Source organism: Gossypium raimondii, chromosome 8 (genome assembly GCF_025698545.1).
Source record: "Gossypium raimondii isolate GPD5lz chromosome 8, ASM2569854v1, whole genome shotgun sequence".
Taxonomy (NCBI): domain Eukaryota; kingdom Viridiplantae; phylum Streptophyta; class Magnoliopsida; order Malvales; family Malvaceae; genus Gossypium; species Gossypium raimondii.
The window spans coordinates 50,105,827-50,123,764 of NC_068572.1; the positions used below are offsets into that span (position 1 = coordinate 50,105,827).

Consider the following 17,938-nt stretch of genomic DNA (forward strand, 5'->3'; position numbering starts at 1 on the left):
GCGGCGCTTCTGGGAAACGCCGCTAATGATCGATCTTTAGCGGCGTTTTTTATCTAAACGCCGCTAAAAGCCTGTTTTGGTGTAGTGAACACATTTTAATTGATGTTTGGATAACACTATTATAGTGATTTTGGGAAACTAATCCCAAAAATTTGGGCGAAAGTAAGAGCTCAAGTGATATCACTCAAGATTCATTTGATATTTAGGCGCTCACTTTATATTTTTAAAACGTCCTTTAAATAATCTTGATATATTTTCATTCATTAAGTTAATTATTTATGAAAATAATATTTAATGCACCAGAACTTAAAATAAATTTATTTAAATATAATTAAAATTGATTACTTGGACAACAAGATATAAAGCCTCAGGGTTGTTTAAAATCTGGAAAACAAATACATATTTATTGGTAGAATTCAATTTTGTTAGAAGATATAATTTAAAACCAACCTTTACATAAACAAGCAGGGATTTGATGCCTTGAAAGTTGTTTTCAGTTTCTTTTTATATTTTATGTTTAACCACACTTAAATGAGATAACTTAGTACATAAGAAATCTATAAACCTATAAAATAGTTTAAAATTTCAAATGTTGTTCACAATACTCTTAGATGAATGTCAACCATCATTAAAGGAGACATAAATTTCGTCTATTTCCATATATGTTTTCTTAATTACTATTTTAAAAAACCATTTCTCTATAGCATAAATTTTTTTTATTTACATCATAATTTCTATATTTTTTATATAATGCATAGAATTACCTATAATCCCTCTCTAACACTTGAATAATAGAATAATGCGTTTCAGCGCACTCAAACCCATGTCCTCTTGCATTGACAATAATATCGATACCAATTGAATTAAGACTCAATCGATATAACTGATTATAATCATAATTAATTTACTTTACACAAGTAACAATCAAATTAAACTACAATAATCACATCACTATTAAATTAGTTGAAACAACAGGACTCTGTTTTTGCAAAGATACTGCTTTGCATTAAAATCACTTTCTCTATAAGCAATTTTAATTAACAAGTTACTTTTTCTTTTTCCAAATGTAAGTTCTTACATTCAATAACAAATCAACTGTAAAATGTTTTTCAGGCAAGATATTGAAGATGATTCCTAAATATTTTATTCATTTTAATAATTTATTTAATTAAATCGACGAAATATGATTTTTATTAGTTTGGTAAGTGTCAAATAATTCAAAATTTTCATATATAAAGTTGTAATATGACCTTCATCTCACCAACACTAATATATTTATATACAAACATATTCCCCTAAAGTCATGACAGGTAGACTTAATACAGAATTCAATTAATAATAAAACAAGTAATGTCGTAGAGAAGCTACTTGCACCAGTTGTATAAAGTACAACTACCTGATCAGCGGTGATATTCTTTCACGTGCCAATTAGCTAGGGATGGAAGCCAAGGGCAGGCATTACATGTAGCCTGCTCCTATCGCTTTTGATAAAAAAATCAATCCCATTTATTTCCTTTTAATTAAAAATTATATCTGGCGTTTCAAAATTCAAACCAAAAAAAAACTTGTAAATAAAGCTAATTTTATTGTTCTCAAATATACATAGTCACACACTTTTACAATAGACAAAATTAGGACTTTACAAATTGGATTCAAAATCTTATTCAATAAAAATTAAATATTAAACACACTGATACTTGAATATTTAAATCCGAATAAAAAATATCTATTTTCTAATAAGATTATAATTTTGTACACAGCCAATAAAATCAATCAACTCCACAAATGTATTTTAAACGATACATTTGCTTTTAAGATGTAATCAAATAATAAAACAATTCAAAACGACACTTGATAGTTCACATTCGCTTCTTAGTAACCATGGACAAAATAATTAATTAATTTAGTAGGGTTTTTTTAAAATAAAAATTATTAAATGGTTGGCTTAATTCATAATTAGCATGTCGATTGAGTTTTAAGTCGGTTGGCATTGATATTGTCAAAGTAGGAACGCATAGGTTCGAGGGTGCTGAAATGTATTTACCAGGTTCAAACATATTGTTAATCTCTTTGCTTGTATTGAATTTGAGATTTAGCCCATGCACTTTAAAAGTCAAAACTTCAATTTTACTTTCTTTCTTTTTTATCTAAAAACTCTAGACCAATCATTATGGTGGTTGATAATTTTTGTCAAAGTTTATCAACTTACCTTATTTATTTTTGTCAATATTATATGTGGATAATCTAATTAAAATTCCATTTTGACTAAAATTACTTATAATTTTAGTGATTGGATTGAAATGTTTAAATAAAATATACGAAGACTTGATTTTTAAATTTTAAATACATGAATTAAATCTCAAATTTTGTTAAAATATAGAGACTAACAACATATTTTAATTTATTTATAATTTCTTTTAGGGTAATTTAGGTATTCAAATACAAATTGCAAAGCATATCGACAGAAAAGAAATTTCACGTGTCGAATGGATCTAAAAAGGTAGGGTTCCTCTATAAACCATTCGAGCAAAAATTGAGCATTGCTCTAAAGTTCGAACTAACTATGAGAATCAAAATTTAAATATTTATAGATGAGGAATAATAAAAATAAGACTCTAAAATAACAAATTTTTTAATTTTTTTATTGTTCTAAATTCTATAAGATTAAATAAAAATTTGATTCATCTGATAAAATATATAAATAAAACATAGAAAGTTGTAAAATCCCAGCGTAGCGGGGGGCCGGGGACTTAAACAGTAACACTAGTGGAAAAAGAAAATTGCCTTTTGATTCTATTTCAATTTTTGAGAGAAATAAATAAATAAAATTAAAAAAAGCTTGTCGTACGTTGATGGTAGGTTTCATTTGTGGCTGTGGATTGTGATTGATACACACATGCATCCACGCTTCCACCAATTGATCAAACCCCTCTTTTTATGCCAAATATCGCATTCAGATACAGATCTGTTTAAGCCAAATCACACACACACACACACACACATATATGTATATATATAATATGGACACCTCTTCTAGTTCTAGTCTCTACCTGATCATCTCCCCAACAACAACTACCCTCCCACGCATATCTACCCCTCCCACACCCTTTGAATGCAACCCTCACCCCCTTCCTCTTCTGCTTTATATTCTCTAATCTCTTTCACCTCTAACCCACACCAGGTTTTTTTTTTTTAAAAATTCAGCTGATCTACTTTCTATTCAGTAGTATATGCAAACTAAATTAGCTTGGCTTCTCTCCAACAGAAATGGCACCCGCTTCCTTCCATCACGAGAAAGTTTGCGTGATGGACGCCTCCGGTCGCCTGGGCTCTACCCTGGTTGAACGCTTGCTGGAAAGAGGCTACATTGTCCATGCTGCTGTTCAAGGCCATGGTACTCATACTTAATGCTCCCTTTTATACAGTTCAGCTTCATTTTTTTTCCCTATTTTTTGGGTAATTAATTATAACATGTTAATTTCTTTGGTTATAGTTGATGATTTGAAACTGAATGGGGTAGCTACTGAAAGGGAAAAGAAGCTCAAGATTTTCCATGCAGACCCTTTCGATTATCAGAGCATTACCGACGCCCTGAAAGGCTGCTCTGGTTTGTTTTACGCCTTTGAGCCCCCACAAGACCACCCTGCCTATGATGTAAATTCCTTTCTCTCCTTCCTTACCATCTTCTTCAGATTTCTGTAAAATTCCTTATGGCTACTTTGATTTCATCTATGAACACACTCTCATGCATGTTTCAGAGTTGATATCTATTCTTCCTCATCGGGCAGTAATTAGTACAATTTAAACTTATATAACTCTCATGGCTAGTGTTCATGACGATTTTCCTAAACCACATCATTAGAGATAAAACTATAAATGTCTCTGCTCAACTGGTTGACGTACGGGCAGGAATATATGGTAGAAGTGGAGGTACGAGCAGCACATAATGTGGTAGAGGCATGCGCTCGGACGGAGACAATAGACAAGGTGGTCTTCACATCCTCCGCCACTGCTGTTCTTTGGAGAGACAACAACTCCCAATCGCTTGCTTCCGATTTGGATGAACGCCATTGGAGCGACGTCAATTTCTGCCGCAAATTCAAGGTAAACATACACACACACACATATATATATATTCAGTGTTTGATTTTCTTAATCAAAGATTAGATTGTAGTGTTTGTTAATGTGGGTGACTCTGGTAAATTGGGTAAAATCAGTTATGGCATGCGCTGTCAAAGACGGTGGCAGAGAAGACAGCATGGGCGTTAGCAATGGATAGGGACATTAACATGGTTTCAATCAACGGTGGATTGTTGATGGAGCCTCATCTTTCCATCACCCACCCTTACTTGAAAGGAGCCGCTGAGATGTACGAGTGTGGGACGTTCGTCACAGTCGATCTTCAGTTCTTGGTGGATGCTCACATCTGCGTCTTTGAAGATGTTTCATCCTACGGTCGATATCTATGCTTCAATCACGCCATTACTAACCATGAAGATGCTATTCACCTCGCCCGTTTGCTTACACCTTATTCTCCGTCCCCTCCTCCCAGGTGTGTTACCATGTTTTCTATGTAGCTGCCAAATCAGTTATTCACACTTTGCTAGTATTAATTTTAATATAGTAAAATATTCGACTTTTCGTAGTTATGAAGAAGCTAACATGATCATCCAACAAAGATTAAGCAACAAGAAATTGAACAAAGTGATGGTGGATTTTGAGAGTGAGCTGCTTTTGGAGGATTGATCCATTCAGGCTGAGGGGGGAGGTCATTATGAAACAACAGCAGAAAGAAAATCAATTAGTTTTTCTTTCCTTCCTTCCTCATCCAGAAGCAAAATTATTTATAGTTTGTCTTATAATTAATGGGAATTGCAAACTATTTTATCCCTCAACAATATGCCCCCTTGCAAGGGATGTCCCAAGTTTTGGGCTTTGCTGTAGCTCTAAAGCTGGATGATATTTACTGCTTAATATTCCTATTTCCTATTGTTTCTTTTTCCGTGTGCTCATCCGAAGTGAAATAATTCCACTTTCAGTTTACCGCTGTTTTCATGGGTAAATTCCACAATTGGGTCACCAAACTTTTACAAGTTTTCATTTTGAATACTGAAAAATAAAAAATTTCATTTTAGGCACCACAATCAAAAACTATTTTTGTGTTACGCATTGTCATTAAAAAATATTCACATTTTAGTCACCCGCTTAATTCAATTATTTTACACTCATTTTAATCACCTAATTTTAATAAATTTGTATTTTTGTCACTCATTTCCTTTTTAAATTAATTTTTCTTTTCAAAAAGAAAAAAAACCTAATTTTTACTGGGAATTGAGCTATTCAGAGATCAAACTTAAGTTTTTTATGTAACTTAATTCATTGCAAAATTCATATTTCCTCTTGTGAAAACCTAGATATTTCAGTGGGAAAAAACCATGATTTTCCTTTGTTATAGGGAAAAAAACCTAAAATTAATTGTAAAAGAGCGAAAAAGGAAATGAAAAGGTAGAAGGCTGTCCTCTTAAAACCCAAGTTTTCCTTATAAAACCCAGTAATTCTCTGTAAAACCTTAAATTTTTATCGGAGAAAGTTTAAAATTAATTCTAAAAATAAAATAAAATAAAAAGATAAATGGTCTTTTCATGTAAAATCTAAGTTTTTCCCTATAAACTTAGGTTTTCCTTCTACTAAAAAATTAAAATTAATTCTAAAAAATTAAAAGATAAAATAAGTAACCAACATAAAAACTTATTAAAGTTGAGTGACGAAAATGAATGTACAATAACAATGAATTACCGTTGGGTGACCAAAATGAAAATATTTTTAACGATAGTACCGAAAATGAAATTTTTAAAATTTGAGTGATAATTCACTTTTCTTTTCGATGAACATTTTCTTTTACAGAAGGATATATGTCATTGAGAATGAAGATGCTCTGAATTTAATAATGCTTAAAGTTATAATTTAGTTATGATATTTATATTTATATCTATATTTATCTATACTATCTATGAGGTCTCTAGTTGTATTGGTACCTTTGAGTTAACTATATATATTGGTACAAGAAGAAAGAAATTAATGATTAAACAAACACCATCCTATCCAATGTATGGCCTTCTCAGTCTTTTTGCAGAGTTTGAAGAACCTCACCGATGGTTGACTATTGACATGGGTGCCAATCCATTTTAAAAAAGCTAATGAAGCCATTTTGTCTGCCGCCCTATTGCCATGACCCTGAACATGAGATACCCTTAACAACCAGTCCCGGTGCAAACAACTTCCATATATCTCGCAATATGGCATTGCTACTATCACCCCTGATTTCTCCATTAATTAGTCGAACAACCACTAAGCTGTCTATTTCCAGAGTGATCCTCCGTGCACCCATATTCCAAGCTTGCATCAGCCCATCATAGATTCCCTATAATTCCGCCTCCACAATAGAGCATACACCAATATAGCGGGTAAAACCAACTTTCCATTCTTCATTATGATCACGTATAATGCCCCTGCTGCATAGGGGTGAGCATTCGATCGAATCGAATCAAAAACTTTCGAGTTAATCGAGTTTTCGAATCTCATTTTATCATCCTAACTTTATTTGAAGTTTTCTCGAATCGAGTCCAGTGAGATGGAATTCGAATCGAATCGAATTAAATATATTTGTTTGAGTTAAATTTTAAAAAAATAATTTTGGGTCCTTATAACCGTTGCCAGCCATCGTAATAAAATTTGTATACCTTAATCAAATTTTTTATTAACTTTCATCACCTCATAATTTATTTATTAATTTTTATATACTGATTAGTTTATTTGCTTGCTTAGTTGTTTCAATTATCTTGATTCTTGTCACTATGTATTTTGGAATTAAAAATATATTAAATGTAAAAATATGATTTTTAATAAAATTTATTTCAAAAATAAAATGTGAAATTGATACCAATATAAAATTTTAACACGAATATTTTATGGCATAATTAATAATTCAATTTTAATATAAATATTCAATATGACTAAACAATTCAATAATATAAATAATATAAAATGTGAAATTTAATTTAATAATATAAATAGTAAATATAAATAAAATTATTACTATTTATGTTTAGTGATTTTTTTTGGATAATTTTAATTTTTTATTTGAGAGTAAAGAGTGAGAAGTAAAAGTTTAGGGGGAAAATAAAAAGTTTTGGGGAATAAAAGTTTGAGGGAAAGTAAATAGGGGGGAGTAAAATTTTGGAGGGAAAATATTTAAAAAAAAATTGGAGGGGGGAGGGTTTGGGGTAGAGGTGCTCATGGGCCGGGCCGGGCTCGAAAATTTTTTTTGGCCCAAGTCCTAGGCCTAGGCCCGGCCCGAAATATGGGCATAGAATTTTGCCCAAGCCCGGCCCGAGAAAAAATTCATAAGCCCGGGCCCGGCCCGGCCTGGCCCGTTTTTTAAATAAATACCAAAAATTTATTTTAAAAATTAAAACAAAAATAAAAAAATTTATTTTAAAAATATTTTAAAATTAAAAAAAATTTAAAAGTATTTTAAAAGTATTTTAAATTTTTAAAAAATAAAAAAAATATTATATTCGGGTCGGGCCGGGCCGGGCCGAGCCCGGGCCAAAAAAGTGGTGCCTGAGGCCCGGCCCGTTTTTTAATCGGGCCTCGTTTTTTTGCCCAAGCCCATATTTCGGGCCTATATTTTTACCCAAACCCTCCCATATTTCGGGCGGGCCGTCGGGCCGGGCCGAGCCGCCCGGCCCATGAGCACCTCTAGTTTGGGGTAGATGGGAGGTGGGAGGTGGGATGGAAAGGGAATAAAAGTTTTAGGGGAAAAGTGGGAAGGAGTAAAAATTTTGAGAGAAAATAAAAGGTTTTGAGGGTTTTGGGGAGTAAAATTTTGAGAAAAAGTAAATGGGAGAGTAAAATTTTGGTGGGAAATGGATTTTGGGTAGATTGGGGGGTTGGGAGGAGGAGTAAAAGTTCTAGGCGAAAGTGGGAAGGAGTAAAAGTTTTGAGGAAAAGTAAAAGGTTTGGGAGTTTAGGTAAACTCAAAATATTATAGTTTGATATTCGAATTATTCGAATTATTCGAATTCGAAAACTTAACTCGATTCGAACTCGAAATTCGAAAAAAAAATTCGAGTTGATTCATATAACTCGATTAACTCGAATAACTCGATTCGTTTAACTCGAAATTCAAATTTTTTTTCGATTTTTTCGAGTCGAATCAAGTTTTGCTCACCCCTACTGCAGCAAGTCCCGATTGTTGAGTTAAACAGATATTGATTTAGTTGGCAAAAGATTAAAAAACTAAAAAAAAAATTAAAAACAACAATTTTTTGTTATATGGGTATTCTATATTTCAATTATTTTATTTTTTAAAATTAATAGCTTAAATTATTGTAACACTCCAAAATATATAGGATTATATGAAATAAACTAGTTTAGTCTTGATAGTTATGTTCTCTACAGATCTTAAGTTCTATCCACACCAGTCTCGTTTTTTCTAGCAAACTAGGATGAAAATCATTCTAGAAATATATTAAATGGAGTAAAAAATAAGTAAGTGTGGATAGTAGCTTAATGATTAAGCATTTTCTCTCTCTCTCCGTGCATCCTAGCTCAAGTCACATCAAACCGCCCTTTTAAATTTTGAAAACCCTAATTATTTAAACCATTCTTCTAATTAGGCTAGGATTTTTCTTCCCTTTCCAATTCTCCTAAGAACTATACTTCCATCTTTTCTATTTCATCCCTATTTCTTTTCTTTCCTATTCTTTTCCTCAAAATTTTGTTTCATTGCTGAAAATTGTTCTTAATTACCCCAAATGAAATAAATTCTCGATTAATTTCGTTCTTCAACCGATTGTTGAATTTATCGTCGATAATATTTGAATTCTCATCAAAAGATCGATAAGTACTCTCGTTTCATTTTGTAGAACCCAAAAAATTTTGGAATAACATCGTCTCTCATTAATATTCCAATTCGATTACCAATCTTTTACAAATTTTGTCGAAAATCTTGTTAATATTAGTAAATCTTGAAAACCGTTATTAATTCATGTGTAAATCCTGTTTGAAGGACTCAATCTACGTACCTTGGACCAGATCTATGCAAGAGGGACGTCACTCGAGACTCCAGTGACAGGTGTATGTCCTTTTACAAGTGAATTGGGACAAAATTGAGCCTAACATAGGGCCACATGGCCAGCCTCAAGGGCATGTGGGCCACCTGTGTGGACCATACCCCCCATACATGGCCATATTCCCCCTAAAACCCTAGGATGTTCGGTTTTCACACAGCTTATGGCATTTCATACGGCCGTGTCACCCTTCAAGCTTAAATTTTGCATATCTCACACGACCACACTTTGTCACATGACTTAGCCGCACAACTGTGTATCCCATCAACATGGTCGTGTGTCCCACGTACCATAAATTTTACTATTTTGACCTAAAATTTTAGGTTTTAATCAATTTAGTCCCTGAAAAATTTTTAAACTATTTTTAGTGTTTTAAATTATACAATTAGGTCCCTGATTATATGAATTATGTTAGAATCCATGATTGACTGAATTAATTCGGTAATTATATATATTTGCATGAATTATGAATAGTATATATAACTATTGTATCTATAATTGAGATCATACGTATTGTCGAAACCAACTTTTATTTTGAGAAACAAAACAAAAATTAGTGGTCGATGAAAATGGGAGTCGTCACCAATCTTTTATTAAGGTGTGATTGGATCACCTAAAACGACTTTGGTCTACGAGTTTTTAGAAAAACGGGTTCGGGAGTCAGTTACGTTCGAGGAATGATTAGCACCCTCGTAACGCCCAAAAATTGGTACCAAATTGATGAATTAATTTCTTAACGTCGAGAGTTAAAAATATGATCCTTAATTAAATTAAATTATTTATTGAGACTCTTTCATTTTGAAAAAGAAAAGGTCACACCCAATGCGTTAGGGCACGGCATTTTATTTCTCCAAAAATGAGTTTGTCCAAAATACTCGTGTAATAAAATTTAAGAGAATATTCATTTATTTAAAATTTATAAAGAAATCGCGGCCCAATACGTTAGGGCACAATTTCTCAAAATCCCAAACATTGAATATTTCCTTTATTTTTTAAAAAAAAATCTTTATCTCGAGAAATCAACGTGTCACATCCAATACATTAGGACACAACATATTGAATTCCCGATGACAAGTTTTGTTTTGTTTGATTAAAGAGCAATTCTCGATTGTTAGATTTTACGAAGAAAATTGGAACCCAATACATTAGGGCTCAATTTTCTTGAAAATCCTAAATACGAGTATTATCTTTATTTTGAAAATTTTCTATTTTTAAATTCAAGTAAAAGATGATATAATGTTATATTGTATGTATGAATGTCGCAATAACGAATACAACAATAATAAATACAACAATGACATAGAAATAATATAAACAAATAAATAAACGAAACTAATATACATAAAAAATAAACAATGACAATTCAAGAATATCAAATAAATGAGCAAAACAAATGTTTTTAAAACATAAATGAAAACATAAATTGATAAACAAAACACGTAAAGAATAAAAATGTACATAATATATTTATGGAAATTATGAGGAAGAAAAACGAACACAAGATTTACATATAAAATTTTGAATTATAAAATTTATATAAATATATAATGCATTTATGAAAATAAAGAAAATATATAAAAATATATAAATTAAAATATGTATTAAAAATATATATGTATTTGAGCATTTTGAAAAATAAATAAAACAAAGACATATAGATAAATATAAAATGTTCATTTTAAAAATGTGTAAATATATTTACATGTACATATATATAAAAATAAATCTATACATATATATAAATTATAAAAATAATTACATATATATAAAAATAATAATAATTACATTATTGAAATTAATTAATAAAATACATAAATTATGAAAACATTAATTACATATAAAAATTATTAAAAAATAATAAAAATTATAATTATATTTTGAAATTAATTAATTCTCTAAAAAATAACAAAAAGGACTAATTTGAATTGGAAATAGGAGTCTGGGGCAAATCCGCAAATAATTGGAGGTAAAAGGGACCATATTGAACATGCGAATAACATAGAGGGGCTGGAAAGGAAATTATCCCTTCTCCTTTAAAACGGCGCCATTCAAATTGGACCCAATTGAAATCGAAAATAAATTAAAGGGGTAAATTTTTAAAAAAATAAAAACTTAATTGCAAAAACCTTAAAAGGCGGAGGGGCTAAAAGCGCAATTTACCCCTCCGCATAAAAACACTTTGATCCTAGGCCGGGTCGGGTCGGCCTTCCCAAAACAACATCGTTTTAGCACCTGGGGGGCCTAATGCAACGACGTCATTTCCAAAAGGTTATTTAAGCCAAAAATAATTCAAAAATTTTCATTTTTTCCATTCTTTAAAAAAAACAAAAAACTTTCAAAAAAAAATCTCCCCTCTCAATCGTCCAAGATCCATCCGGCCATCGGCGATCACCACCACCACCACTGCCTCATGGTGGCGGGAAGGGGAAAATCCCCTATTCGGTTCCTTTGGCCTCTCTAAGCCCAAATCTGGGCTCAAATCCTTCAAAAATCGCCACAAAACACCTCAAAATCCCTTGCAACCCCTCGACTTCCTTTCGTCTATCCTCAGAGACGAGCCTCGGCCGCCCCAACGGCGTTTCAAAAGGCAAAACGAAAGTAAGTTTTTACTTTCTTGTTTTATTTTATTTCAATAACAAAAAATAAAAAGCAAATAATAAACGAAATAAAAAAACAACCTTTTGGTGTTTCGATTGGTTCTCTCTTTTTTGCGAAAATAATAACATTTTTTATTGATTTTCCGAGTCCTCCACTTACAATATATTGGTGGCTTTTTTATAGCCGAATGAAACAATATCATAAAGGAATCAAATTTGTTTTCTTTGATTCACAATCTTTTTCTTTCCATATACTGCTGTTTGCTTTCTTGATGTGCAGGTACAAGGACGCGGCTCGTGCGAAGATCCTAGTTGCGGCGCAAGAAGATTTCCTTAGAAACCCTAGGGTTTTTGTCTATTGTTTTGGGGCCTGATTAATTTTGGGCCTCTGTTTGGTTTGGGCCATATAAGCCTGTTTGTAATTCGGGCCCTTTAGACCCGGGTCAAAATAGGGTATTACAGCTGCCCCTCTTTGCTCGTTATTGTGTAACAGGAACAGAGCAAAGACTTTAAAACTGCCCAATTTTTCCCGGTCATGCTGGACCTTAGAACTCTTCTTCTTCAAGTAGCCTCATTCCTTCCTACTGCATCTTCAGAGGTATAGGAACTGGTGCTTCCATCTACTCCACTGTAATGCGAGAGAGATAGAATTTGTTGTCTCTTAAAAGAACAAGATTTGCTATCTTTAATCTACTCCACTGCTACTTCAGGGAGATAAGACTTATAGCTTCAACTTGATCTGCCGCCACTTAAAGATGAATTTGATGCGATCTGCTCTACTGTAATTCTAGAGAGATAAGATCCATCATTCTAATCCATTCCACTATAACTTTAGGGAGATAGAATTTGTTTATTTAGTCTGCCCCACTGCAATTTCAAGGGGATAAGACTCACTTTTTTGGGTATGCTCCACTGCAACTTCAGGGAGATAAGACCTGATATGATCTGCTCTCTACAGCTTCAGAGAGATAAGATCTGTGGTTTTAATCCGCTCCACTGCAACTTTAGGGAGATAAGATTATTGGCTTTAATCTGCTCTACTGCAACTTCAGGGAAATAAGATTTGTCATCTTCAGTCTTTTAAATTGCAATGTTGGGGAAACGAGATTCGCCGTCGTAGCTTCAATCTGTTCCACTACACTGTCAGGGGTGTAAGATTCACCATTACGGCTTTAATCTATTCCACTAAAAATGCTAAATAGATAGGATTCGCTGTCCACAGCTTTAATCCGCTTCGCTTTAGCTATTTCAAGTCCTAACGCCAGGGAGATAAGATTCGCTGCCCTAGCTTTAATCTGCTCCGCTGCAATTCTAGGAAAACAATATTCGCTACCTTTAGCTTTAATCTGTTCAACTATAATGCCAAAGAGATAGGATTCGCTGCCCACAGCTTCAATCCGCTCCACTTCAGCTAATCCAAGCTTTAACTCCAGGGAGATAAGATTCGACGTCGCGGCTTCAATCTTTTCCATTGCAACGTCAAGGCGATAAGACTAATGTCTTCGATCTACTTCACTGTCAGCACAAGAAGGCAAGATCTGCTATTTTCAACCTACTCCACTGCTGCTCAGGGAGACAAGGCTGATATCTTCCATCTACTTTACTGCCAATACAGGAAGACAAGATCTGCTATTTTCAACCTACTCCACTGCTGCTTAGGGAGATAAGGCTGAAATATCACCGGTTTGTTCTCTAGGGATCATGACCTGTATAATTCAATTTATGAACCTAATTATGCCTAGTGATTAGGATGTCATTGATCAAAATGAAACAAATGCTCCTAACTAAACGTGTATGTAGAATGTCCCTTTTTTTCCGAAAATGATCCCTCATTATCACTCAAGTTATCATTACTCAAAGTTTATTAAGGCTTTATCACTGACGTGCTACAATGCCTTTTGCTCAACTGGCATCAAATTGCCCCCACTGTGAACTTCAAAGTTCAATCCACTGGGACGCAAAATTTGGCTTTTCCTCAATCTTCTCCTATCGTACCTCAATGATGCAGATCATGAAACACATTGGTTCTTTACTCCATTCCCCAGGTATCATACTAAATTCTTATCCACAAATGAAGAATTTCTTTTCTAAAGGGAACTTCTTCTTATCCCTTGAAGCTTTGTCATTAATCAAGATTTCTTGTCGTCTCGTTCAATGACAACAAAATTCAAAAGAACAGTCTTGATTTAGGCTTTCCTTCTTTATTATTTCAACTTTTAAACTTGGTGCGTTCTAAACAATAGTCCTGTTTCACGTAACTAAATTATTTAGAAATTTCCAGAGTAATATGTAAAACTTCTTTTGTGAAAGTTTATTAGTTCATTAATCATTATTCTAATGCAACATGTTTGCACAAAGATCATAATACTGACTAAGAGATGAATTAATTTGAGGCATAATTCGAATAATAGAAAAGGAATTTATTGATAGCAAGTGTCTTGAAAAGAAAAAGTATTCAAGAATAGCAAAGAATGAAGTATTGCAAGAACAAACAAATTCGGTACAAGTAATATGAAAACTAGGTGCCTTGGATATCGCAGCTTGAACTTCTCCGTGCAAACTAGGAAACGTTCTGAATTTAACATGTGTTTAGGAGATCTACAGTACTTTGTCAATGCCCCAAGATGTCGCATATCCTTTTCCTATTGATTTAAGTATAGCAAGATCACCACATACTCCAATCTGATCAATATTTGAGCCGCCCTTTTCAGGTTTTCAACTCAAATCCTCCCTGGCCTCAAGGCGCCCTTTTGCGGGTTTTCACCTTGGCCTTTTTTTTTACATCAGAACGCCCTTTGCGAGTTTTCACTTTGATTTCTCATTTTCCTTCAAGTGAAATATTTCTTGACTAAATCCGAATTTACAGGATTCGGTAAGTTTTTACCATCCATTAAACTCAAAATCAATGCACCTCCAGAAAAAACTTTTTTACGACATAAGGTCCTTCCCAGTTTGGCATCCATTTCCCTCTGAAATCCTTTTGTAGAGGGAGGATTTTCTTCAACACCAAGTCCCCCTCATGAAATTCTCTGGGACGGACCTTTTTGTTATATGCTCTCATCATTCGTTTCTGGTATATTTGACTATGACAAATAGCTTTTAATCTTTTTTCCTCTATCAAATTCAACTGATCATATCGAGATTGGACCCATTCAGCCTCATCCAACTTTAACTCAGCCAACACCAGGAGAGAATGGATTTCAACTTCAATGGGTAAAATTGCCTCAATCCTGTAAACCAAAGAAAAAGGTGTTGCCCTAGTAGAAGTCCTGATAGATGTTCGGTAAGCAAGAAGAGCGAATGGTAACTTCTCATGCCAATCCTTGTAAGTTTCAGCTATTTTCGCCACAATCTTCTTGATATTTTTGTTGGCTGCCTCCACTGCACCATTCATTTTTGGACGATACGGTGATGAATTATGGTGCTTAATACTGAACTAGTTGCAGACTTCCGCTATTGTGCTGTTATTCAAATTCAGTGCATTGTTAGATATGATCCTTTCGGGCATTCCATATCGACATATGATCTCTTTCTTCAAAAACTTACTGACTGTTGACTTCGTGACATTAGCATATGAGGCTGCTTCTACCCACTTAGTGGAGTAGTCAATAACCACAAAAATGAAACGATGTCCATTAGAAGCCTTCGGCGATATTGGCCCAATGACATCCATCCCCCACATGGAGAAAGGCCATGGAGAAGTCATAACATGAAGATGTGTAGGAGGCGCGTGCATTTTATCCCCATAAATTTGGCATTTGTGGCATTTCTTAGCATAGTTGATGCAATCTTCTTCCATGAAGGACCAGTAATATCCAAATCTCATGATCTGTCTAGCCATGGTGAATCCATTGGCGTGTGTTCCACAAATACCCTCATGGACTTCTTCTAAAATTTCCTTAGCCTCTACAGCATCCACGCACCTCAACAGTACTCGATCATTTCCCCTTTTGTATAGAATCTCTCCATATAAAATATAGTCAATAGTTAGTCTCCTCAATGTCCTCTTATCATTCTCTGTTGCCTGATCATGATATTCGCAATTCTTCACATATAGCAATATGTCTTGGTACCAGAGACGATTATCATTCTCCACTTCTTCAATACTGTAGCAGTGGGCCGAGATCTCATAAATACTAATTTGAATGGGCTTTATGTCCTCTAATTTATTCACTTTAATCATGGAGGCTAAAGTAGCAAGAGCATCAGCCATCTCATTTTCTTCTCGTGGGAGATAACAAAAGGTAATGTTGTCAAACTCTTCAATCAATTCCAGAACCAATCTCCGATAACGGATCAACTTGGGGTCTCTCGTTTCCCATTCCCATTTTAATTGGTATATTACCAATGTCGAGTCTCCATATACTTCTAATATCTTAATTTTCCGTTCTATGGCTACTTGGATACCCATGATGCAAGCTTCATACTCAGCCATGTTATTAGTGCAATCGAAGTCCAATTTACTGGAGAAAGGATAATTATCTCCATTTGGAGATACCAAAATTGCCCCAATCCCATTGCCTAACGCATTCGAAGCCCCGTCAAAGTTTAACTTCCAAGATTGATTTTCTTGGAGACCCTCTTCAGTATTTACCACATACATCAAGTCTTCATTCGGGAAGTCAAAGTCCAGCGGTCCATAATCTTCTAAAGCTCTGCTAGCCAAGAAATCTTCTATGGCACTCCCTTTGATGGCCTTCTGACTTACATATACTATATCGAACTCGGAGAGTAAGATTTGCCATCTAGCCATTCTCCCATTCAACGCCGTTGACTCCATCATATACTTTAAAGGGTCTAATTTTGAAATTAGCCAAGTCGTATGATAGAGTAAGTATTGCCTCAACCTCTTTGTCGTTCAAATCAAGGCACAACATAATTTTTTGATAGATGAATATCTCATTTCACAATCAGTGAATTTCTTACTGAGATAGTATATCATATTTTCCTTCTTTCCAGTCGTATCATGTTGACCCAGCACACATCCCATGGAATTGTCGAACATCGTTAAATACAAAATCAATGGTCTATCTGGACTAGGTGGTGACAGCACTGGAGTATTGGATAGGTATTGCTTTATCTTTTCAAAAGCTTCCTGGCATTCTTCATTCCAAACACCTGAATTATGTTTCTTCAGAAGACGAAATATGGGGTCACATTTCTCAGTCAACTGTGAAATGAACCGATCAATATAATTTAGTTGTCCTAAGAAACCTCGAACCTCTTTGAGTACGTGGTGGTGGTAACTCTCGTATTGCATTGACTTTGTCTGGGTCAATCTCGATTCCTTTTTCACTGACTACGAAGCCCAACAACTTTCCTCACCTGACTTCAAAAGTGCATTTTGTTGGATTGAGTTTGAGCTAAAATTTTCTTAGTCTTAAGAACAATTTTCTCAAGATCTGCACCTGCTTCTCCTCTGTTCTGGATTTGGAAATTATATCATCAACATAAACCTCAATCTCTTTGTGCATCATGTCGTGGAATAAGGCTACCATGGCTCTCTGATATGTTGCTCCCGCATTCTTTAATCCGAATGGTATTACTTTGTAGCAAAATGTTCCCCACAAAGTAATGAATGTAGTCTTTCTCATATCTTCAGGGTGCATCTTTATTTGATTGTATCCTGAGAAACCATCCATGAAGGAAAACAGTGAATATCCCGCCGTCTTATCCATCAAAGAATCGATATGTGGCAATGGGAATTTGTCTTTTGGGCTAGCTTTGTTCAAATCTCTATAATCTACGCACATTCACACTTTTCCATCTTTGTTAAGGACTAGGACGATGTTGGCTATCCATTCAGAATATTTGACCTCCTGTAAAAACCCTGCATCAAACTGCTTCTTGACTTCCTTTTTTATTTAAGCACAATATTGGGCCTCATTCTTCTTAACTTCTGTTGAACCGGCTTACAATCCTCCCTTATAGGTAGGCGATGACTACAATGTCAGTGCTCAACCCAGGCATATCTTGCTAAGACCATGCGAAGACATCTTTGAATTATTGGAGTAATTCGATGAGGTCTCGTCTTGTCTTTACAGAAATCTCAGTTCCAATTTTCACCTCTTTCTCTTCTTCCAAGCTTACAACTTCTATTGCTTCATTGTGAGGTAGAATTTGTTTTTCTTCCTGTTCTACCATTCTCAACAAGTATAAAAATAAACCACCATCTACGTCACCTTCAAAGTCCTGTGATCCCCCTAA

The 17,938-nt window shown here is 34.1% G+C and overlaps 2 protein-coding genes across 3 annotated transcripts; one reads left to right on the forward strand and one right to left on the reverse strand.

Annotated features, from left to right (window-relative positions):
• The first annotated feature begins 3,042 nt into the window (after positions 1-3,042).
• On the forward strand, positions 3,043-5,043 carry LOC105791924 (cinnamoyl-CoA reductase-like SNL6). 2 transcript variants are annotated; one of them, XM_012620228.2, is made up of 6 exons: positions 3,043-3,181; positions 3,266-3,394; positions 3,494-3,654; positions 3,910-4,104; positions 4,218-4,552; positions 4,647-5,043. In XM_012620228.2, exons 2-6 carry the CDS (start codon positions 3,268-3,270, stop codon positions 4,744-4,746), a joined length of 918 nt encoding a protein of 305 aa, XP_012475682.1. In that variant the 5' UTR covers positions 3,043-3,181; positions 3,266-3,267; the 3' UTR covers positions 4,747-5,043. The 2 variants fall into 2 exon arrangements, with proteins under 2 accessions (XP_012475682.1, XP_012475681.1); XM_012620227.2 differs by having other exon boundaries at positions 3,063-3,394.
• A 1,177-nt stretch (positions 5,044-6,220) lies between these two features.
• On the reverse strand, positions 6,221-16,484 carry LOC105793385 (uncharacterized). Its single transcript, XM_012622296.1, has 3 exons — positions 15,991-16,484; positions 15,642-15,837; positions 6,221-6,421 (listed from the first exon to the last, which is right to left on the reverse strand). Exons 1-3 carry the CDS (start codon positions 16,482-16,484, stop codon positions 6,221-6,223), a joined length of 891 nt encoding a protein of 296 aa, XP_012477750.1.
• Between the last annotated feature and the right edge of the window lie 1,454 nt (positions 16,485-17,938).

What these genes read in the sequence shown, in the direction of transcription:
- LOC105791924 (XM_012620228.2), top strand. Translation starts at nt 3,268, where the DNA reads ATGGCACCCGCTTCCTTCCATCACGAGAAAGTTTGCGTGATGGACGCC. An exon ending in AAGACCACCCTGCCTATGAT is followed by an intron (nt 3,655 to 3,909) that starts GTAAATTCCTTT and finishes ACGTACGGGCAG; the next exon opens with GAATATATGGTAGAAGTGGA. An exon ending in TCTCCGTCCCCTCCTCCCAG is followed by an intron (nt 4,553 to 4,646) that starts GTGTGTTACCAT and finishes GACTTTTCGTAG; the next exon opens with TTATGAAGAAGCTAACATGA.
- LOC105793385 (XM_012622296.1), bottom strand. Translation starts at nt 16,484, where the DNA reads ATGGCTAGATGGCAAATCTTACTCTCCGAGTTCGATATAGTATATGTA. An exon ending in GTTCTGGAATTGATTGAAGA is followed by an intron (nt 15,838 to 15,990) that starts GTTTGACAACAT and finishes CCACTGCTACAG; the next exon opens with TATTGAAGAAGTGGAGAATG. An exon ending in TGTTGAGGTGCGTGGATGCT is followed by an intron (nt 6,422 to 15,641) that starts GTAGAGGCTAAG and finishes GCGGAATTATAG; the next exon opens with GGAATCTATGATGGGCTGAT.